We start from the raw sequence: 25342 nt of genomic DNA, 5'->3' as shown, positions 1-25342 counted from the left end.
TAGGTTTTCTCTAAAACCAATAAGAAGGCTTTTCGATAGCCTAGTTTATTTCGATTTGTTTTCTTTGTCAGCTTGGTCCAATATAATTTGCAAGTGTAACAATTTGATAACATAATTTTACAATGATTTTAGACGATAATTGATTTATATTGTTTGTAGCGAATATTTATTAGAATATCACGTGGAAGTTGGATTTCTTCTAGAGTTAATCTTATAGGTAGTCTTTCAAGCTTATTTTAGGAAAAACATACTCCATCCGTTTCAAAATAAATGATATTTTAGAGAGTTTTTGATGTTTTCTTATATCAATGCAATTTTTTCATTTATCAAAAACTGTGTAACCAATGATATTTTGTTGTCTGTTTTGTGATTGGTTGAATAACTTTTAATTTATATTTTATTGATATTTTTAATATAAAAAACAAGTTTCTTAATACTTGTGCACAATCTTAAAACTTCATGTATTTTGAAACATATGGAGTATTTTTTTTCTGTACAAATATGCTAAAATCGGTAGCTTATATTAAGCATGAAAACTGGTAGAAGTAAAAAAGGATATCAGGCACGGAAAAGAAAAGATTGTCAATATTACAGATTACAAAGGATGAGAATGATGAAGTTCATAAAAAAGAGGAGAAGATCTGATCGTGTGATCGATTAGATCATCAATGATCGACAACATGATCCTACACATAATTTATTTCGATAAAGAATTTAGACATTAGTAGCTTTATATTGTTTGTGTGGGTTCATCAACTCTCACGTGGAAATTGGATTTCTTCTAACGTCAATCCTCGAGTTTCAGGCACCAAACACCATGCAAATACAACTGTTAATCCACTCATTATAGCGAATATAATGAAGGTCCCTACAATTAAAATTCACAAAAAATAAATTAATATCAGTATTAGTATTGTTATCTTAAACTTGAATTTCATATATTATATATCATTTAAAAGATCCAAAATATATATAAAGAACTCGAAACTTCAATAGATTGATCTATGAGAAAATTATATGAAAATGATGTTTCATATGAGAAAGAGAAAATTATAGTGTGTGAATATATCATTTATAATATATAGATATATGTGTGTGTGTCCAAACTAAACGTGCTAAATAATATTAAATCTAAATTGAATTTGAATTTGGTTTTGTAAGAACGTATATCTTAATTTAGTGAAAAGCTTGTAGACAAGATGCCTTTAATAAAAAGCTTGTAGAAAAGAAGAAAAATAAAACTTTATACTGAACTAAATTAGATTCAGTTTGTAAAGTACTATTAACGTACCGGTAGGGCTCCAAATGAGCATAAAATTGAAACAGTAGCTGACTATCCAACCGGTAAACCAATTTGTTATGGTTACTAAACTCCCAGCTACTACTTTCATATCCATCGGAAATATCTACAATTTAAAAAATATATATGATCAGTTACAATTTAAGAAAACTGATTACTTTTTTTTGCTTGAACATGCAAAAAATAAGTACATATGGATATACCTCAGACATTATAATCCATGGCAACGCTCCTAGTCCAGCAGCGAACATCATAACATATGTCTGTTTGGAACATAAATATTATTTTACTTTATCACATTGTGAAATTAATATAGCATTTATACATCAAACTGAAAATAACAATAATAACTTATATGTATATATTAATAGGATCAAACTTGAAATTGTTGTTAGGTTGAAATATAAAGCAAACTAAACGAACAAGAAAAAGCGGAAGAAATGATTTTTTTTGTGTGTGAGATCTATTCAAATAAGTGAATCATAGATATATCACTTACCAATATTCCAATAAATGCCATAGTGGGAGTAAAATTTACAATGCCAGGGACACCTTTGAATCCAAACGCTAATGCAAGAGAAATACAGCTTAAACATAACCCAAACGCAGATGCCTGCAATTTTGTTCATTAAATTATATGTAGAACAACAAAGCTATATATATTAACAAACTAAAGTAAAAATCAAAAAACAAAAACAAGAGAGAGGTGAGAGAAATTTCTCTCGAGAGTCTCTCCCCCTTTGCTTCCCCTAACCCTAGCGCCGCCACAAATTCTGATCTCTTTCGCGGTGGTCGGTGATTCCCTATCTCCGGTCGCCGCGGGTGGTGGGCTCGACGTTCTTCTCGTCTCACATCCAAGCTGTTCTCCCTTCTTTCTCTCCTCCTTGCACGGTGCTTCTAGTTCTGATGGAGCTCTTCCACCGGATCTGTTAGAAATCAAAGACGTCTTTGTTTCTCGGGAACACTGGCGAGGTGAGAAGAATAGGAGGACCCTTGGACGCCTTGGATCTCCCTGTAGTCGCCGTCTGCGCTCGGATCTGGGTCAGATCTGAGATCCGAGACCCGCCGGAGCCTCTGAAGGGTCGCTACCATCACGCTCCTGTATCGTCGTCTCGCTCCAGTCGGTCTCCTCTATCGGTTAGGCCCAAGGTATTTGTAGAGCTTCTCCGCTCAGTCTCTGAGTGTAAGGTGGTTGGAGACGCACCACTGAGGGACTCTGTCACCTAGTCCAAGAGACGGTATCCATGGCGCTCCTCTGATGATCGATTGGGCTATCCTTCCAACTACTGGCGCCGTTTCACTAAGGTTTTGAGGACAATCCGCTGTGGAGGTTTCAACTGTTTCTAGGCTGAGCTCTTTCTCTTTCAAGGTCGCCTGTTTTCAAGGAGTTTTCAACCCCTTCCGTGCTCAACTTTCCTTACGCCAAGGCTCCGACAGTCCGATTGAGTGTTCCTGTTGTTTGTGATGTATCCTTTGTGTCGCGTGACCGGATGGGGAGCATGTTGTTCCGCTTGCGCTTGACCGTAACTTGAGCTTCATATTCAGCAGCATAGCCACGGGTCTACACTCCATCTTCTGTTGAGATAGCTAGGGTCTGGTTTTTGCCGACGTCCTCCTCCAGTGGAGCTCCGGGGCGTGAGCCAGCCGCCTCCGTCGATGCCTGCTTGGAGCCACTTCGGTGAGTGCTCGACTGATCCTACCCTCCGGCTATTCCTCTTGTCTCATCAGGTTTGTTCAGGCTAAGCAAGAAGGTTTTGGTTAGGGATCTTTAAATTGTTGTCTCTTGTACTGAAATGTAAATTAGTTTCAGGCTCTCTATTGCTAGAAGCTTGAACTAAATCACCTAGGTTCTTAGAGGTTTTTTTTTAAACTTTTTGCGACTTCTTAGAATCTGAATGGCTGTTATAGCAGATGTTGGTTTCAATTCATTTTGTAACCGAACTTTCATTCTTTTCGAAGTAATGACATTTACAATTTAGCAAAAAACAAACTAAAGTAATATATTAAATAAAATTATTCTAACCATCAGAAGTGGTCGTCTTCCCCATCGATCCACAATGATCAGGCCCAATATAGCTTTTGGTACCTAGCATGCTCATTGGTTAAAGTTTATAATCAATCATCGTAAAGACAAAAAAAATGGGGAGCTAGGTTACAGAGAATAATGAACAAATCAAAGTAGTGACTTTTTAATTTTCTATTATTTACATATATACGTACCACGACCATAGACAACACCGTCATCCCAGTCTGAGAAGGAAATCCTTAAGAGTGAAAAGTATTTATTTTACTTTTTCATAAGAACCAATTGTTAAATTACGTAATAATCAGTAAATATATAATGTTACCAGCAAGGTCAAATATGCTGCCTGCGTAATAACTTATCCCTGAACTTCCACATAACTGCTGTAAAAGCATCACACCTACTCCGATCTAAATATAATTAACCAAAAGCAAAAATCAATATAAGTAAAATGTAATTTAATAAATTTGTTTGATAATTTTTTTTTCAAACGTATTTTCTTACTATAAGTTGACGAGCATATTTTCTTTTGAAAAGACTTTGCATGCTGATATTTGCGGTAGCATCAACAGAAATCTGCGAAGTTATGAAAAAAAAATCTGTATATAATGATAATAAAGTTTTAATATGTAGCAAAAATAAGCCTAATTTTGATTATTCATCATTTAGACGTATGTGTACCATGATTTCACGAGTTTCCTTCACAATATCAGCTTCTTTTCCTCGTAAGTTTTGAAGAACAACTTCACACTCTTCATCACGGTTTTCTTTTGCCTAAATAAATACATTAATTTTAATACTTGTTATCGACGTAAAGAATAATTTTATATAAACGTTCTCTTTTCTTTAATTAGAGAAATGATATGATTCATACGACTAACCCGCCATCTTGGAGACTCCGGGATGAAAAATAACCCCAAAAATTGTATCAAGCATGGGATAATGCCTGAAGATGTAGAAGTCCTCTAATTAAAATAGTTTTATATATTAATTAATTATTTAACGATGAATACATTTAATAGTTAAGTAATATGGGGAAACTAAAACATGTGGCAAATAAAAAAAAATATAAGTGGGAAGGAGTACCGATCAAGGCTATCGTTCTCCATGATACGAAATTTCCAATGTAATATGCGGTTGCGATCCCACAATTTTGCAAAAGCTATAAGATTTCAATCAATAGTAAAATAGTGTATTAGTTTGTGTGTATATATTAAGTTTGATTATAAACTAGTAATATATGCATTACCTGATTGCTAAATGTAAAAGTGCCTCTCACATTTTTAGGAGTTATTTCTGCGATATATACAGGAACCTACATATTTTAAAATAAATCAGCTATAATTATTACAAGTTTAGAGATGATTAATCTATGTAAATAAAATAATTGTTTACCACGTAGCTAGCGAGACCAACTCCAGTTCCCACAAAGAATCGTCCAAAGTCTAACCAGATAATATTCTATGGGAAGATAGATTAATTGAGATTAGTACGTGAGATTATTATTAATGAAGTAAGATATTAAATGGGTCGTGAAGAAACCTTGGCTTGTGCAATTGCAAGCCATCCACTTATGAAGAATGCCTCGGCCACCCACAACGTCTAAAGAAATAATTAGAACGAAAAGGTACAAAGGGTTTAGAGGTTAAAGATTAAATTAATAGAGACATTATCGAGAGTTAGAGGGTGGATTCCACAATAATGAATATTTAACCATTTTACGACCGAAGGCATCTGCAATTGTTGCGCTAAATATTGCACCGATCATTCCTCCAAAAGTCAGTAGCGAACCAAATACTGAAAACTGTGAAAAGTATTTTTATTAGAAATATCTGAAGTAAAATTTATATTTGTTAAAACGTATAGACATATAAAATAATATATAGTGAAATAGAGGCTTACTTGTGCGATGGAAAGATCAAGATCTTCCATAATAGAAGACATTGTACCGGCAGTAAAACCTAACTGTTTACCATATGCATATTTGGAATACATATGAGTCTCTGTACAGTTGGGATATATTATCTGCTAACCCTAAAACGAGCAAAGACATATCTGAATTATGAAAACAAGGTTATAAGGATACTTCACAACGAAAGACCAAAAAAAATGAAAATGATACCTATGTTCCCGAAGAAACGATATATCCTAATTTCAGTAAGTACATGTATATACATTCACGTACTTTCAAAGTTACTGCATATAACTAGCTAGGATTAATGAATTATCATGATATCGATTCCTTTTCCTGAAATTAGATAACTTCTGTCCATTGACCTGCATGCAAATAACCACTAGGTTTTTTTTCTTACATCTCTTTTCTCCAAACTTATATCCACTTTTAGAAATCACCTCCATCAATGTGTAGTATCTAGTAGTAAGCAAATTATATTAAAAAAAATTGAGAATTCCTTATATATATAGAGAGAGATGGGAACATACGGCAATTCCAAAGCTGTAGGACGCAGAGACAATGATGAAAGTGGTGAAGATAAGAAGTGGAGTTATCGTTGTTTCTGAGCTTCCTCTCTTCTCTTCCTTATTTACCAGTAGTAATCCTTTCTCCATACTATGATTATCTCCCTCCATATTCTCGACACTATAATTGAATAGAGATAAGAACTGAACAAGAGAGAGATACTTTGGGAACTATATGCTTTGTCTTGATATCTATAAATACTGTATATGCTTGATCTTTTTAAAATATACCCAATATATATTGACTAAACTGAACATGAGGCTGGTTGAATTAAAGAGATGTCTTGCTGTAATCTAAAACGCTATTTTGATACTTAGGATTTTTGATATATCATCATACTGTTTAAAATGATTGATTTCGTAATAATAAAAAAATGATTAAAAAACTTATAATAACGAGAATGGCTTATCTGAATTATGTAAGAATTTACTTAGGATAAAAAAAGGAAAGAACATTCTTAACAAAAGCTTGAAGATTTTTAAAAGAAACTTACTAGGGCAACTAAGCCTTCCTAAATTAGTTGGTAATATTGTTTTCTAAAACAAAAGCTTTAAGATTTTTCAAAAGTTGTCCTATTTTTAGAAAAAGTGTGCTATTTTTTTTTCAAAAAAAAGTATGGTATTTAGAAAAATTATAATATACATTTACATAATTAATTTCAATTATTTATAGAATTTATTTAAAAAATGTTACCAATGCTCTCGTCAATGGGTGATTAACTACTAACATGTCTGATCTCTAAATCATATACACTAATACATGCACATAGATTCATCGATACTTGTAGTAATTTTTTATTCAAATGCGAAGAAATACTTATTTTGCTCATGTATATCCAGTTGTCCATCAGAAAAATAAGGTACATATATAGTTTGTTTAATGTATTTGTCAAAAGATGAAAGATATTATACTAAACAATACTAATAAATTTTATAAATGACATGCTGGATTAGATGGATAATGTATCCGACTCATTCGCATGACTAAAGTTTGTTGGTAGACGTACACAAATAATTTGATAAAATCAGAAGTCATATCAAGTATTGAATCATTTTAAGTTTTTAAGAGAATTAGTATAAATGCTCATTAGTTGTTAATACTAAAGTTTGTGTGAATGAAGCATATATGCTCAGATGTTACTTTCGTCTCTGTCCATATGATATAGCAGCATTATTTATTACCTATCCAAGCAACGTCTTGACGCACGTCTTCCCGTTGATGCTTCAAGTTCAACAGAGACTGAAACATAAATCTATATAAATATATGTGACTAAGTCTTCTTAATTAGTCCTTGATAAAACTAATTATGTAATCAATTACTTGTACTAGCACTCCTCTTTCGTGGTGTTGTTTATTGGCATGATGGGTGTGGACAGCTATAAGCCTTTTCTAACAATGTATTTATTTTCAGTAAACAGCCATTCCATTTCTTATATCGAAATGCTTTGGTATTTTATATTTGGCGAGGAAGATAATTCAAGCAGATCTGGATCTGATTTTCTACATAATATAGAATTGAATTAGCTTTCAAATATTTCATTTACTATTTCAGAAAAGAAGAATTACAAATTTATAACAAAAAAGCATAAAGCCTAAATAGGTAAGCAATATCATATGAACTATATTAAAATTCCCCAAGAGAATTGCAAAGCCCGTTATCAAAATGAACAATATTTTCAAAACCTTAAACCCCATATGGATCTGTTTATGTGGGTTTATCTTTTATTTTTATTAAATAAATTGAAATATATTTTTTGGCTCATTGATAAAGACATATTATTAAAATATTAAATATATTATATATATAAACATAACATAAATATATAAAAGAAAGATGATGGAGTTTTGTTTGAACAATCATAATTTTTTGTTCACACCGTTGGAAATGTTACAAATCAAAATTAATATATATTAATTGTGAAATTTTAATATAAAACATCTTGGAAATAAATAATTTAAAGACTCAAAACATGATTGAATATATTTAGGACAAAATAGGTTGAATAATATTGATTCATTTATAAAATGAGTTCCCATACGCACGGATTCCTTGCCTAGTAATAATAATAATAATAATGATAATAATGATAATAATAAGAAGAAGAAGAACGTTATTATATTTTTTTTGGCATCAATAATGTTATTATATTCTAACGTGATTAAGCAAATTAAACATAAGGTAAATGTAAACAGTACAAAACACCGAAAACCAACATACATTTTGATATGTGCAAGCTGAAAACATATTGTTATATTTAGTTTCGTTGAACCTTCTAAAGTAGTAAAATAAGCCTTTGGACGAAACACGAGGCTCCATGGTATTTTATCTGAGATTTTCAAACATCACTTATTTTGATGTTATGTATGCATTACACAATCATCTTTTTCGTTGCGTCCATGTTTTTTTTAATTATGACAGCAGAACTCTATCTAGAAATATTTATTTACAACTAATGTAGAAAACGAGTAATATTAGTATATGGTTATATACATGAGTAAGCTGGTAGACACTTAATTATTCAGTTATTGTCAAGGTATGACTGCAGAACTCTAGAAATATTTGTTTACAACTAATGTAGAAAACGAGTACTATAGATGGTAATATATACATCAGTAAGCTAGTAGACAGTTATTCAGTTATTGTCAAGGTATTGAATAATATGGTTCGGAACTCGCTTGCGCTATTCTAAACGGATCGATTGGTTAAATAATTTTCCATAGGGTCATATTTTGTACTTTATTTACATTTGATCGTGTAAGTTTCTTGTACAGAATTTAAAAGAAGAAATGAGATTTTATTACTTGGAAGGAAAGGATACAAAATTCACGCACGCGGCCCTTTATAGTAATGATAATACGAACTTATTTGGAGATCTAAATTGGTTACCTACTTAATAAGTTGATGGTGATGGACCAATAATCTATTTAATGCTACTGCATCAACATAACAAATATGATCTAAAGTAAATATTTTCTACTTTTTTTCTTTTGTCACAGATTTTCTACATTATTTATTTTAGCAACAAAAAAGAGAAGAAAAAATTAAAGCTATCCAAAATAAAAAGAACTAATGGGTTGACAAAATATACACGACTTTGTCGATGTTTCATTGCCAATAGTTACCTTTTTGTTAGGCCAACACGAATTTTAAGCAGGAGAGAGGGCGTACATGAGTTCTTTTGAGTGTTGACCCAATCTGACAATCAAAATACTATTCCTATAACAATTTTAATGGAGCCCGTCATCCCCACACAAACTTTGAGAGGTATTTGTAATACAGTACATAAGTCTGATGAGTTTTGTGGTTAGTGGCAGATCAAACAATTAAGGTTTGAAATGTTACAAAAACAGATTATAAGAAACTCCTTTTAATATGTACTATGTATCTGTAATATAGTACATACGCATTATGATGTTAACCATTGAGAAACTTCTTTTATTATATGTAGGATAAATCTCATCCATATCCATCGAAACTTGATAATGTAATGCATATTTGTTTTAATAATAAAATTATGAAAATACTAAAAACAAAACAAATAAAGCTTAACAATTCTTAGAATATGCAAGAAAATGTAGAAAAGCACTGCTACGATATCTTGAACCAATAGAACATTGAAAATAAAATGCATTTGCATGCAGATATTGGTATAACTTAATACATATTGAAATTTAATAATTTACATCATCATTGCTTGAATCTCTTCCAAGGTCTTGCCTTTGGTTTCAGGAACAAGTTTTGCTATGAAGATAATGGCCAATACACAAACCCCACCATAGACATAAAATGCACCTGAAAACCAAAAATTGTCAATAATATATGTTTATCTAGTTATGCATGAAAAAACAATAAAAACAATAATTTGTTCGAATGAAGAATAATATAATACCATGAGGGCTCCAGATCATGAGAAAGTTGAACGTTAAGGAAACAAACCACGAACTAAGCCAATTCACAACAGTGACAAGTCCTCCAGCAGTTCCTTTCAAATTTATTGGGAATATCTAGAAAAATAAGAGTAAGTTAGAAAACATCATGGCAATGACAATATGAACATACTTTATCGTTTTGATACTACCTCAGACATTATAACCCATGGGATTGCACCCATTCCAATCGAAAATGAACCGATATAGACCTGAAAATGGAATTCCTAGTTAACCGATCTGTAAACCGGACCAATCCAAAGGTTAACAACCAAAACCTGAGTTCATAGATGCTTACCAAGACACCGCTAACTGCTAGGGCCGGAATGATATCAAGTGCTAAACCATGGGCCTGGTTAATCAACGTCAAAAACAAAATAAAATCGGTTAATTAAACTATCCAGCGAAATGAATTTTTCTTCATTTTTGTTTGATATTGACCTTTAGAAGAAATGAATTTCCGATGAGCAAACATCCAATCAGCATCCCCACAGCTGAAGCCTACAATATTTTAATAAGGTCAGAGGAATAATCCAAATCGGTATTCTTTGTTTTCTTGAAAATGGAAGCAAGAACCATACAAGAAGAAGTGGTCTTCGTCCAAGCCGATCAATTAGTAACGTTGCGCCTAGAGCTGTAAGAATGACTTGTTCGATCGAGTATAGAATGCTTCCAAGAGTTGGAGATGCTCCTGGTACACCCAAACCCGTACAAAACCGATGAGTGGTCTAGAAATTAAACCTGTTGGAAATCAAAACTAACTAGATCCGGTTCAAATTATAACCTGCTGATACAAAAATTTGCTGTGCATAGAAGATAACCCCATTTATTCCAACGAATTGTTGGAAAAACATTAAACCAACTCCAACCTGGTATAATACAGCTATAATTAAAAACCAAAGTGACCCGAGAAGCATGGTTATTTGAATTAGAGATTCTTACAATGACAAAACGTATGTTCTTTTTGTCAATAAGGTCTAGTAGTGTGGTTTTCGGAAGGTGCGCTATAGTCGCTAAGTACTCCTGTAAACCGAAATCCAAAAACCGGAGTTATAGAAAGTTTTATAAAATGCAATGTCACGTACCGGAACCGGTTTTGTAATCCAGTCTTTGGTTCAAAACGTACTTTGATTTCATCGGCTTCTCTTGCGATATTGGCGTTAGGACCCCTCAGTTTTTGCAACGCAATTTCGAAATCGCGGTGGCGGCCAACCATTTCCTTGAAACGCCAAAAGCATTTGAGAGGCTTGGGTAAGTTTTCAACCATAGATTCTAAAGCCTTAACCAAACCGAAATTGAATTTCAAACTTTAATAATACCAGCCATCTAGGTGATTCGGGAATGAACCAAGTCCCAAAAAATAGAATCACACACGGTACAACTCCTGAAATTAATTAACCAAACCAGTTTTATTATAACAAATGAAATATAATACCATCTTTGCTACTATTGCTAAAACCAATACCAAATGTTTTCAAATGTATTAGCTAGTGCACAAACAAATTTACCAGTTAGTGCAAGAGCTCTCCAGTTTATGACGGCACCTATGAGGAACATGGAAGCCAATCCGATTACTAAAAAGAGCTGCAGAAATATCATAAAAAAATATTTTAGTTAGAAAAACCATAATATGTTAAAGACTTTACAAAACAACCCTAATACAATTTTAACCACAGACTAGACCTAACACAAGCTGGAATACATGTCCTGTCTCTGACTCTATTGTAGTCACATACATTTGTCATTCGAATAAAATAAAATGCATCACCTGGTTAAGCGTAGCCAATGCTCCTCGTAGTTTTCTCGGACTAATTTCGGCGATGAAAACCGGAACCTAGAAAAAGACAAATGCAAATGTGAATATTAAGTTAAAATGTAATTTTTTCATCGTTTCATCGACAAATGGTTTTGTTTATAACAATTGGAAAATGTCATACCACATACGAAAGGGTACCGCAACCATAACCCGTGAGAAATCTACCGAAGTCCAAAGGTATGTCACCCTAGTTAATAATTGAACAAAATTTAAAATGACGATACTAAACGCCAATATTCTGTAAATTTGTAAGAGAAAAAAATGAAGAATATTCAGCACACTGAATAACCTTGGAGAAATATATAATCATCCAGCCGATGGCAGAGATCACCGAAGACAACCTCATGGCCTGTCGCAAAATCCACATGCATGTGACCAAAAAAATATATGCATTTTGTTTTGTTGTTGAACAAAATATAGTAAAAATGTAAATATCATAAAATGTTAATTTGATTCTTGTGTGCATATTGAGATGAATAATACATTTACTATTATAACACAACATATAATTTTTGACTTTTTGTTAAGCTATGTTTTTGTACCCCTTTCCGACCGATGAAATCAGAGATCTTTCCCGATGTTATAGCGCCAAGAACTGCTCCCACATTCAATATAGATCCGAAAACTGAAAACTAAATTAAAAAGTGGATTAGTAAGAAAATCATCGTAAAACAAATCTAAATGTTGAATACTTCATATGATTTTAAACCTGGGAATATGATAAATTAAGTTCTTCCATTATCCCGAACTGGGTCGGAGCGGAATACCCCACCTATTAATAAAAAAGTGTGGAAATTTTCTCGTATGAATAACAAATTTTCATTTTTCTTTGTAATCTTAATTAAAAGAAACTTACGCAGGTTCCAAACTCGTAGGAACCACAAACGGCAATGAATGTGCTTAGACAAACCATCCACGACGCTCCTTCTTCTTCTGAGACGTCGGATCCATTCTCCGGAAGCAGCAACGGCTCAGATTTGTCTTTCACTTTCTCCATATCGTCTTCTCTTCTTGCCATTTTCTTCTTAGTTACCCTTTCAAGTCAACGAACAATACGTATCAATTTATTTGTAGAACATGTGAAAGAAACGTAGTTTTTCTTTGTAGGGATATATAACTCAACGGATGAGAGGAGAGCTTAGAAGCCACCGTAATTTTAGACCTTAAACTTTGTTTTGTTCTGAGTTTGATATATATAATTAACCCTATATATAGACATATATATCTGTATATATTGTGCCTTTGACCAAAAAAGAATAATATCTGTATATATTGAACATGAACAATAGCTGGCTGGCTTAGCTAAAACACAAAAGATGATCGATAATTTTGGACAAATTAGACAATTTGCATTAGTTTATTTTGTATACTATGAAAGTTTCAATGCAGTTCAAAATGTTACGTACTACTACTATAGATTATGAAAGTCCAATGCAGTTTTCTCAAAAAAAAAAAAGTCCAATGCAGTCTCATATATAGATTGTGTTGAGGTTATCTTATCCAAAAAGAAGATTTTGTTGAGGTTATCCACAATTTAGTGTTGGTTGACTGAATTCTGAAGTACTTACTTACGATCATTCCGAGTTAGCTAGAAACTTTTAAAACTTATAACATTCATAATATAACAATTCATTTATTAAAAAAAATAATAATTACAAAATATTCTGTACACTCATGCACTGTATGACTGGGGTTGGTAACATGCATGGTTTGTAGTTTTCTGAAAACAAAAAGTAAAATAATCCATGCATGTTGTTGAGTATAACTAAATTAATTTATAAAAAACAACTGAACGATGCTCATTTACCATGAAAGAAAGTGTAGCATACATTAATACAAATGTAGAATATGGTTAGAAATTTTAAAACAACACTAAAGATGATAGGCTCAGTATGTAAAGTATCTACCAAAAACTCAATATTTTCGTAAGGGGTCGGTCAACACATAGATTTTGACAATTTTTTTTTAAAATATGATAATATTGTTTTAATGCATAATTGCATTATGTACTAATATACGATGATGGTCAAAAAGGTTTGGAACATTTTTTGTCTCCATTTATCTAGATAATAGCGATTTTATAATGGTTATTCCCCTAATTTAGGGAGTATATGAAGTTTTACTAAATTAAATTATAAAACAATTGAACTTTGCTCATTTACCATGAAAAAAAGTTTAGCATACATTAATACAAATGTAGACTATGGTTAAAATTTTAAAACAACACAAAAGATTATAGGCTTCAGTATATAAAACATTTACCAAAACATCAATATTTTCGTTGGTGATAACACATGAATTTTGAGAATTTTTTAAAAATACGACAATATTGTTTTAATGCATAGTTGCATTCTGCACTAACATATGATGATTTTCAAAAAGGTTTGGAGCCTTTGTTGTCTCCGTTTTCAAGAAAATAGTGATTTTATAGTGGTTATTCCTTCAATTTAGGGAGTATTATGAAGATTTAATAAATTAATTTATAAAAAATTATAACAATTCCCATATACCATGAAAAAGAACTTAAAATACATTAAGACAAATGTAGAATGTGGTTAGAAATTTTAAAACAACACTAAAGATTATAGGCATCAGAATATAAAACATTTACCAAAAACTCAATATTTTCGTACGGGGGTTAACACATGGATTCTGAAAAAATTTCAAAAAATATGACAATATTGTTTTAATGCATAGTTGCATCCTTAACTAATATATAATGATGTTCAAAGAGGTATGGAGCCTTTGTTGTTCCTATTTTTCAAGATAATAGCGATTTTATAATGGCCAGTCCACTAATTTACGGAGTATATGAAGTATTACTAAATTAATTTGTAAAAACAATTGAACGATGCTCATTTACCATGCAAGAGAGTTTATCATACATTAATACAAATGTACAATATGGTTAGAATTTTTAAAACAACACTAAAGATTATAGGCTTCAGTATATAAAGTATTTACCAAAAACTTAATATTTTCGTAGGGGGTTAGGTTAACACATAGATTTTGATTAAATTTCAAAAAATATGACAATATTGTTTTAATGCATAGTTGCATCATGTACTAATATATGATGATGGTCAAATAGTTTTGGAACATTTTTTGTCTCAATTTCTCTAGATAATAGCAATTTTATAAAGGTTAGTCCATTAATTTAGGGAGTATATGAAGTTTTACTAAATTAAATTATAAAAAATTATAACGATTCCCATATATCATGAAAAAGAGCTTAAAATTCATTAATACAAATGTAGAATATGGTTAGAAATTTTAAAACAACAGTAAAGATTATAGGTTTCAGTATATAAAACATTTACCAAAAACTCAAAATTTTCATAGGGGTTAACACATGGATTTTGATTAAATTTCAAAAAATATGACAATATTGTTTTAATGCATAGTTGCATCATGTACTAATATATGATGATGGTCAAATAGTTTTGGAACATTTTTTGTCTCAATTTCTCTAGATAATAGCAATTTTATAAAGGTTAGTCCATTAATTTAGGGAGTATATGAAGTTTTACTAAATTAAATTATAAAAAATCCATGTGTTAACCCCCTTCGAAAATATTGAGTTTTTGGTAAATATTTTATATACTTAAGCCAATAATCTTTAGTGTTGTTTTAAAATTTCTAACCATATTCTACATTTGTATTAATGTATTTTAAGCTCATATTCATGGTATATGAGAATCGTTATAATTTGTTTATCAATTAATTTAGTAAAACTTCATAATAGTCCCTAAATCAATGAAATAACTACTATAAAATAATTATTTTCTCGAAAAACGGAGACAACAAAGGCTCCAAACCTCTTTGAACATCATCATATGTTGGTGCAGGATGCAACTATGCTTTAAAACAATATTGTCATATTTTTTAAATTTTTCTCAAAATCCATGTGTTAACCCCTTCGAAAATAGTGAGTTTTTGGTAAATACTTTATATATTAAAGCCAATAATCTTTAGTGTTGTTTTAAGATTTCTAACCATATTCTACATTTGTATTAATGTATTTTAAGCTCATTTTCATGGTATATGAGAATCGTTATAATTTGTTTATCAATTAATTTAGTAAACTTCATAATACTCCCTAAATCAATGAAATAACTACTATAAAATAATTATGTTCTTGAAAAACGGAGACAACAAAGGCTCCAAACCTCTTTGAACATCATTATATGTTAGTGCAGGATACAACTATGCATTAAAACAATATTTTCATATTTTTTGAAATTTTCTCAAAATCCATGTGTTAACTCCATCAAAAATATTGAGTTTTTGGTAAATATTTATATACATAAGCCTATTATCTTTAGTGTTGTTTTAAAATTTCTAACCACATTCTACATTTGTATTAATGTATTTTAAGCTCATTTTCATAGTATATGAGAATCGTAATAATTTGTTTATCAATTAATTTAGTAAAACTTCATAATACTCCCTAAATCAATGAAATAACTACTATAAAATAATTATTTTCTTGAAAAACAGAGACAACAAAGGCTCCAAACCTCTTTGAACATCATCATATGTTGGTGCAGAATGCAACTATGCATTAAAATATTATTGTCATATTTTTTAAAAGTTTCTCAAAATCCATGTGTTCCCCTTCGAAAATATTGAGTTTTTGGTAAATATTTTATATACATAAGCCTATAATCTTTAGTGTTTTTTTTTTAAAATTTCTAACCACATTCTACATTTGTATTAATGTATTTTAAGCTCATTTTCATGGTATATGAGAATCGTTATAATTTGTTTATCAATTAATTTAGTAAAACTTCGTAATACTCACTAAATTAATGAAATAACTACTATAAAATAAATATTTTCTTGAAAAACAGAGACAACAAAGGCTCCAAACCTCTTTGAACATCATCATATGTTGGTGCAGGATGCAACTATGCATTAAAACAATATTTTCATATTTTTTGAAATTTTCTCAAAATGCATGTGTTAGCCCCTTCGAAAATATTGAGTTTTTGCTAAATACTTTATATACTGAAGCCAATAATCTTTAGTGTTGTTTAAAAATTTCTAACCATATTTTACATTTTTATTAATGTATTTTAAGGTCATTTTCACGGTATATGAGAACCGTTATAATTTGTTTATCAATTAATTTAGTAAAACGTCATAATACTCCCTAAATCAATGAAATAACTACTATAAAATAATTATTTTCTTGAAAAACGGAGACAACAAATGCTCCAAACCTCTTTGAACATCATCATATGTTAGTGCAGGATACAACTATGCATTAAAATAACATTTTCATATTTTTTAAAATTTTCTCAAAATCCATGTGTTAACAACCCCTTCGAAAATATTAAGTTTTTGGTAAATACTTTATATACTGAAGCCAATAATCTTTAGTGTTGTTTTAGAATTTCTAACCATATTCTACATTTGAATTAATGTATTTTAAGCTCATTTTCATGGTATATGAGAATCGTTATAATTTGTTCATCAATTAATTTAGTAAAACTTAATAATACTCCCTAAGTTAATGAAATAACTAATATAAAATAATTATTTTCTTGAAAAACGGAGACAACAAAGGCTCCAAATCTCTTTGAACATCATCATATGTTGGTGCAGGATGCAACTATGCATTAAAACAATACAGTCATATTTTTTGAAATTTTCTCAAAATCCATGTGTTAACCCCTTCAAAAATAGTGAGTTTTTGGTAAATACTTTATATACTGAAGCCAATAATCTTTGGTGTTGTTTTAAAATTTCTAACCATATTCTACATTTGTATTAATGTATTTTAAGCTCATTTTATGGTATATGAGAATCGTTATAATTTGTTTATCAATTAATTTAGTAAAACTTCATAATACTCTCTAAATCAATGAAATAACTACTATAAAATAATTATTTTCTTGAAAAACGGAGACAACAAAGGCTCCAAACCTCTTTGAACATCATCGTATGTTTGTGTAGAATGCAACTATGCATTAAAACAATATTGTTATATTTTTTGAAATTTTCTCAAAATCCATGTGTTCCCCTTCGAAAATATTGTGTTTTTGGTTAATATTTTATATACATAAGCCTATAATCTTTAGTGTTTTTTTTTAAATTTTTAACCACATTCTACATTTGTATTAATGTATTTTAAGCTCATATTCATGGTGAGAATCGTTATAATTTTTTATCAATTAATTTAGTAAAACTGCATAATACTCACTAAATCAATGAAATAACTACTATAAAATAATTATTTTCTTGAAAAACGGAGACAACAAAGGCTCCAAACCTCTTTGAATATCATCATATGTTGGTGCAGGATGCAACTATGCATTAAAACAATTATGTCATATTTATAGAAATTTTCTCAAAATCCATGTGTTAACCCCTTCGAAAATATTGAGTTTTTGGTAAATACTTTATATACTGAAGCCTATGATCTTTAGTGTTGTTTTAAAATTTCTAACCACATTCTACATTGGTACTAATGTATTTTAAGCTCTTTTTCATGGTATATGGGAATCGTTATAATTTGTTTATCAATTAATTTAGTAAAACTTCATAATACTTCCTAAATCAATGAAATAACTAATATAAAATAATTATTTTCTTGAAAAACGGAGACAACAAAGGCTCCAAACCTCTTTGAACATCATCATATGTTGGTGCAGGATGCAACTATGCATTAAAACAATATTGTCATATTTTTTGAAATTTTCTCAAAATCCATGTGTTAACCCCTTCGAAAATAATGAGGTTTTGGTAAATACTTTATATACTGAAGCCAATAATCTTTAGTGTTGTTTTAAAATTTCTAACCATATTCTACATTTGTATTAATGTTTTTTAAGCTCATTTTCATGGTATATGAGAATCGTTATAATTTGTTTATCAATTAATTTAGTAAAACTTCATAATAGTCTCTAAATCAATGAAATAACTACTATAAAATAATTATTTTCTCGAAAAACGGAGACAACAAAGGCTCCAAACCTCTTTGAACATCATCATATGTTGGTGCAGGATGCAACTATGCATTAAAACAATATTGTCATATTTTTTAAATTTTTCTCAAAATCCATGTGTTAACCCCTTCGAAAATAGTGAGTTTTTGGTAAATACTTTATATATTAAAGCCAATAATCTTTAGTGTTGTTTTAAGATTTCTAACCATATTCTACATTTGTATTAATGTATTTTAAGCTTATTTTCATGGTATATGAGAATCGTTATAATTTGTTTATCAATTAATTTAGTAAAACTTCATAATACTCCCTAAATCAATGAAATAACTACTATAAAATAATTATGTTCTTGAAAAACGGAGACAGCAAAGGCTCCAAACCTCTTTGAACATCATTATATGTTAGTGCAGGATACAACTATGCATTAAAACAATATTTTCATATTTTTTTGAAATTTTCTCAAAATCCATGTGTTAACTCCATCAAAAATATTGAGTTTTTGGTAAATATTTATATACATAAGCCTATAATCTTTAGTGTTGTTTTAAAATTTCTAACCACATTCTACATTTGTATTAATGTATTTTAAGCTCATTTTCATGGTATATGAGAATCGTAATAATTTGTTTATCAATTAATTTAGTAAAACTTCATAATACTCCATAAATCAATGAAATAACTACTATAAAATAATTATTTTCTTGAAAAACAGAGACAACAAAGGCTCCAAACCTCTTTGAACATCATCATATGTTGGTGCAGAATGCAACTATGCATTAAAATATTATTGTCATATTTTTTAAAAGTTTCTCAAAATCCATGTGTTCCCCTTCAAAAATATTGAGTTTTTGGTAAATATTTTATATACATAAGCCTATAATCTTTAGTGTTTTTTTTTCAAAATTTCTAACCACATTCTACATTTGTATTAATGTATTTTAAGCTCATTTTCATGGTATATGAGAATCGTTATAATTTGTTTATCAATTAATTTAGTAAAACTTCGTAATACTCACTAAATTAATGAAATAACTACTATAAAATAAATATTTTCTTGAAAAACAGAGACAACAAAGGCTCCAAACCTCTTTGAACATCATCATATGTTGGTGCAGGATGCAACTATGCATTAAAACAATATTTTCATATTTTTTGAAATTTTCTCAAAATGCATGTGTTAGCCCCTTCGAAAATATTGAGTTTTTGCTAAATACTTTATATACTGATGCCAATAATCTTTAGTGTTGTTTTAAAATTTCTAACCATATTTTACATTTTTATTAATGTATCTTAAGGTCATTTTCACGGTATATGAGAACCGTTATAATTTGTTTATCAATTAATTTAGTAAAACGTCATAATACTCCCTAAATCAATGAAATAAATACTATAAAATAATTATTTTCTTGAAAAACGGAGACAACAAATGCTCCAAACCTCTTTGAACATCATCATATGTTAGTGCAGGATACAACTATGCATTAAAATAACATTTTCATATATTTGAAATTTTCTCAAAATCCATGTGTTAACCCATCGAAAATATTGAGTTTTTGGTAAATATTTATATACATAAGCCTATAATCTTTAGTGTTTTTTTTTTAAATTTCTAACCACATTTTATATTTGTATTAATATATTTTAAGCTCATTTTCATGGTATATGAGAATCGTTATAATTTGTTTATCAATTAATTTAGTAAAACTTCATAATATTCCCTAAATCAATGAAATAACTACTATAAAATAATTATTTTCTTGAAAAACGGAGAAAACAAAAGCTCCAAACCTCTTTGAACATTATCATATGTTGGTGCAGAATGCAACTATGCGTTAAAACAATATTATCATGTTTTTTGAAATTTTCTCAAAATCCATGTATTAACCCCCTTCGAAGATATTGAGTTTTTGGTAAATACTTTATATACTGAAGCGTATGATCTTTAGTGTTGTTTTAAAATTTCTAACCACATTCTACATTAGTATTAATGTATTTTAAGCTCATTTTCATGGTATATGAGAATCGTTATAATTTGTTTATCAATTAATTTAGTAAAACTTCCTAAGACTCCCTAAATCAATGAAATAACTACTATAAAATAATTATTTTTTTGAAAAACGGAGACAACAAAAGCTCTAAACCTCTTTGAACATCATCATATGTTAGTGCAAGATACAACTATGCATTAAAACAACATTTTCATATTTTTTGAAATTTTCTCAAAATCCATGTGTTAACCCATTCGAAAATATTGAGTTTTTGGTAAATACTTTATATACTTATGCCAATAATCTTTAGTGTTGTTTTAAAATTTCTAACCACATTCTACATTTGTATTAATGTATTTTAAGCTCATTTTCATGGTATATGAGAATCGTTAAAATTTGTTTATCAATTAATTTAGTAAAACTTCATAATACTCCTTAAATCAATGAAATAACTACTATAAAATAATTATTTTCTTGAAAAACGGAGACAACATAGGTTCCAAACCTCTTTGAACATCATCATATTTTGGTGCAGAATGCAACTATGCATTAAAACAATATTGTCATATTTTTTGAAATTTTCTCAAAATCAATGTGTTCCCCTTCGAAAATATTAAGTTTTTGGTTAATATTTTATATTCATAAGCCTATAATCTTTAGTGTTTTTTTAAAATTTCTAACCACATTCTACATTTGTATTAATGTATTTTAGGCTCATTTTCATGGTATATGAGAATCGTTATAATTTTTTTATCAATTAAATTAGTAAAACTTCATAATACTCACTAAATCAATGAAACAACTACTATAAAATAATTATTTTCTTGAAAAACGGAGACAACAAAGGCTCCAAACCTCTTTGAACATCATCATATGTTGGTGCAGGATGCAACTATGCATTAAAACAATATTGTCATATTTTTTAAATTTTTCTCAAAATCCATGTGTTAACCCCTTCGAAAATAGTGAGTTTTTGGTAAATACTTTATATACTTAAGCCAATAATCTTTAGTGTTGTTTTAAAATTTCTAACCACATTCTAAATTGGTATTAATGTATTCTAAGCTTATTTTCATGGTATATGAGAATCGTTATAATTTGTTTATCAATTAATTTAGTAAAACTTCATAAGACTCCCTAAATCAATGAAATAACTACTATAAAATAATTATTTTCTTGAAAAACGGAGACAACAAAGGCTCCAAACCTCTTTGAACATCATCATATGTTGGTGCAGGATGCAACTATGCATTAAAACAATATTGTCATATTTTTTAAATTTTTCTCAAAATCCATGTGTTAACCCCTTCGAAAATAGTGAGTTTTTGGTAAATACTTTATATACTTAAGCCAATAATCTTTAGTGTTGTTTTAAAATTTCTAACCACATTCTAAATTGGTATTAATGTATTCTAAGCTCATTTTCATGGTATATGAGAATCGTTATAATTTGTTTATCAATTAATTTAGTAAAACTTCATAAGACTCCCTAAATCAATGAAATAACTACTATAAAATAATTATTTTTTTGAAAAACGGAGACAACAAAAGCTCTAAACCTCTTTGAACATCATCATATGTTAGTGCAAGATACAACTATGCATTAAAACAACATTTTCATATTTTTTGAAATTTTCTCAAAATCCATGTGTAACCCCTTCGAAAATAGTGAGTTTTTGGTAAATACTTTATATATTAAAGCCAATAATCTTTAGTGTTGTTTTAAGATTTCTAACCATATTCTACATTTGTATTAATGTATTTTAAGCTCATTTTCATGGTATATGAGAATCGTTATAATTTGTTTATCAATTAATTTAGTAAAACTTCATAATACTCCCTAAATCAATGAAATAACTACTATAAAATAATTATGTTCTTGAAAAACGGAGACAACAAAGGCTCCAAACCTCTTTGAACATCATTATATGTTAGTGCAGGATACAACTATGTATTAAAACAATATTTTCATATTTTTTGAAATTTTCTCAAAATCCATGTGTTAACTCCATCAAAAATATTGAGTTTTTGGTAAATATTTATATACATAAGCCTATAATCTTTAGTGTTGTTTTAAAATTTCTAACCACATTATACATTTGTATTAATGTATTTTAAGCTCATTTTCATGGTATATGAGAATCGTAATAATTTGTTTATCAATTAATTTAGTAAAACTTCATAATACTCCCTAAATCAATTAAATAACTACTATAAAATAATTATTTTCTTGAAAAACAGAGACAACAAAGGCTCCAAACCTCTTTGAACATCATCATATGTTGGTGCAGAATGCAACTATGCATTAAAATATTATTGTCATATTTTTTAAAAGTTTCTCAAAATCCATGTGTTCCCCTTCGAAAATATTGAGTTTTTGGTAAATATTTTATATACATAAGCCTATAATCTTTAGTGTTTTTTTTCAAAATTTCTAACCACATTCTACATTTGTATTAATGTATTTTAAGCTCATTTTCATGGTATATGAGAATCGTTATAATTTGTTTATCAATTAATTTAGTAAAACTTCGTAATACTCACTAAATTAATGAAATAACTACTATAAAATAAATATTTTCTTGAAAAACAGAGACAACAAAGGCTCCAAACCTCTTTGAACATCATCATATGTTGGTACAGGATGCAACTATGCATTAAAACAATATTTTCATATTTTTTGAAATTTTCTCAAAATGCATGTGTTAGCCCCTTCGAAAATATTGAGTTTTTGCTAAATACTTTATATACTGAAGCCAATAATCTTTAGTGTTGTTTTAAAATTTCTAACCATATTTTACATTTTTATTAATGTATCTTAAGGTCATTTTCACGGTATATGAGAACCGTTATAATTTGTTTATCAATTAATTTAGTAAAACGTCATAATACTCCATAAATCAATGAAATAACTACTATAAAATAATTATTTTCTTGAAAAACGGAGACAACAAATGCTCCAAACCTCTTTGAACATCATCATATGTTAGTGCAGGATACAACTATGCATTAAAATAACATTTACATATTTTTTGAAATTTTCTCAAAATCCATGTGTTAACCCATCGAAAATATTGAGTTTTTGGTAAATATTTATATACATAAGCCTATAATCTTTAGTGTTTTTTTTAAAATTTCTAACCACATTTTATATTTGTATTAATGTATTTTAAGCTCATTTTCATGGTATATGAGAATCGTTATAATTTGTTTATCAATTAATTTAGTAAAACTTCATAATATTCCCTAAATCAATGAAATAACTACTATAAAATAATTATTTTCTTGAAAAACGGAGAAAACAAAAGCTCCAAACCTCTTTGAACATCATCATATGTTGGTGCAAAATGCAACTATGCGTTAAAACAATATTATCATGTTTTTTGAAATTTTCTCAAAATCCATGTATTAACCCCCTTCGAAGATATTGAGTTTTTGGTAAATACTTTATATACTGAAGCGTATGATCTTTAGTGTTGTTTTAAAATTTCTAACCACATTCTACATTAGTATTAATGTATTTTAAGCTCATTTTCATGGTATATGAGAATCGTTATAATTTGTTTATCAATTAATTTAGTAAAACTTCATAAGACTCCCTAAATCAATGAAATAACTGCTATAAAATAATTATTTTTTTGAAAAACGGAGACAACAAAAGCTCTAAACCTCTTTGAACATCATCATATGTTAGTGCAAGATACAACTATGCATTAAAACAATATTTTCATATTTTTGAAATTTTCTCAAAATCCATGTGTTAACCCCTTCGAAAATATTGAGTTTTTGGTAAATACTTTATATACTTAAGCCAATAATCTTTAGTGTTGTTTTAAAATTTCTAACCACATTCTACATTTGTATTAATGTATTTTAAGCTCATTTTCATGGTATATGAGAATCGTTATAATTTGTTTATCAATTAATTTAGTAAAACTTCATAATACTCCCTAAATCAATGAAATAACTACTATAAAATAATTATTTTCTTGAAAAACGGAGACAACATAGGCTCCAAACCTCTTTGAACATCCTCATATTTTGGTGCAGAATGCAACTATGCATTAAAACAATATTGTCATATTTTTTGAAATTTTCTCAAAATCAATGTGTTCCCCTTCGAAAATATTAAGTTTTTGGTTAATATTTTTATTCATAAGCCTATAATCTTAGTGTTTTTTTAAAATTTCTAACCACATTCTACATTTGTATTAATGTATTTTAGGCTCATTTTCATGGTATATGAGAATCGTATAATTTTTTTATCAATTAAATTAGTAAAACTTCATAATACTCACTAAATCAATGAAACAACTACTATAAAATAATTATTTTCTTGAAAAAGGGAGACAACAAAGGCTCCAAACCTCTTTTGAACATCATCAATGTTGGTGCAGGATGCACTATGCATTAAAACAATATTGTCATATTTTTAAATTTTTCTCAAAATCCATGTGTTAACCCTTCGAAAATAGTGAGTTTTGGTAAATACTTTATATACTTAAGCCAATAATCTTTAGTGTGTTTTTAAAATTCTAACCACATTCTAAATTGGTATTAATGTATTCTAAGCTCATTTTCATGGTATATGAGAATCGTTATAATTTGTTTATCAATTAATTTAGTAAAAACTTCATAAGACTCCCTAAATCAATGAAATAACTACTATAAATAATTATTTTTTTTGAAAAACGGAGACAACAAAAGCTCTAAACCTCTTGAACATCATCATATGTTAGTGCAAGATACAACTATGCATTAAAACAACATTTTCATATTTTTGAAATTTTCTCAAAATCCATGTGTAACCCCTTCGAAAATAGTGAGTTTTTGGTAAATACTTTATATATAAAGCC

At 29.0% G+C, this 25342-nt stretch overlaps 2 protein-coding genes and 1 long non-coding RNA gene across 3 annotated transcripts; 1 reads left to right on the top strand and 2 right to left on the bottom strand.

Moving 5' to 3' along the window:
* Positions 1-44: 44 nt before the first annotated feature.
* On the bottom strand, positions 45-9094 carry LOC103850021 (sugar transporter ERD6-like 9). Its single transcript, XM_033291850.1, has 16 exons — positions 5766-9094; positions 5226-5288; positions 5038-5127; positions 4719-4784; positions 4573-4638; positions 4410-4485; positions 4205-4269; positions 4005-4097; positions 3828-3899; positions 3649-3733; positions 3521-3564; positions 3324-3386; positions 1800-1913; positions 1504-1563; positions 1292-1406; positions 45-868 (listed from the first exon to the last, which is right to left on the bottom strand). Exons 1-16 carry the CDS (start codon positions 5910-5912, stop codon positions 753-755), a joined length of 1335 nt encoding a protein of 444 aa, XP_033147741.1. The 5' UTR covers positions 5913-9094; the 3' UTR covers positions 45-752.
* Positions 831-13900, top strand: LOC117134127. Its single transcript, XR_004458288.1, has 2 exons — positions 831-864; positions 13306-13900. It is a non-coding gene; the product is annotated as an uncharacterized LOC117134127 (long non-coding RNA).
* Positions 9416-13311, bottom strand: LOC103850020 (sugar transporter ERD6-like 8). Its single transcript, XM_033290974.1, has 17 exons — positions 12402-13311; positions 12255-12317; positions 12088-12177; positions 11835-11894; positions 11667-11732; positions 11498-11563; positions 11238-11313; positions 11049-11113; positions 10856-10948; positions 10672-10752; positions 10514-10598; positions 10311-10420; positions 10171-10230; positions 10028-10081; positions 9882-9941; positions 9693-9807; positions 9416-9595 (listed from the first exon to the last, which is right to left on the bottom strand). The coding sequence occupies exons 1-17, from the start codon at positions 12561-12563 to the stop codon at positions 9483-9485; spliced, it is 1419 nt and encodes a 472-aa protein (XP_033146865.1). The 5' UTR covers positions 12564-13311; the 3' UTR covers positions 9416-9482.
* Positions 13901-25342: the final 11442 nt, after the last annotated feature.

This window comes from Brassica rapa, chromosome A01, assembly GCF_000309985.2.
Source record: "Brassica rapa cultivar Chiifu-401-42 chromosome A01, CAAS_Brap_v3.01, whole genome shotgun sequence".
Lineage (NCBI taxonomy): Eukaryota > Viridiplantae > Streptophyta > Magnoliopsida > Brassicales > Brassicaceae > Brassica > Brassica rapa.
Note: the sequence above shows the minus strand (reverse complement) of the source record. Positions and strands in the feature narration are given on the sequence as shown.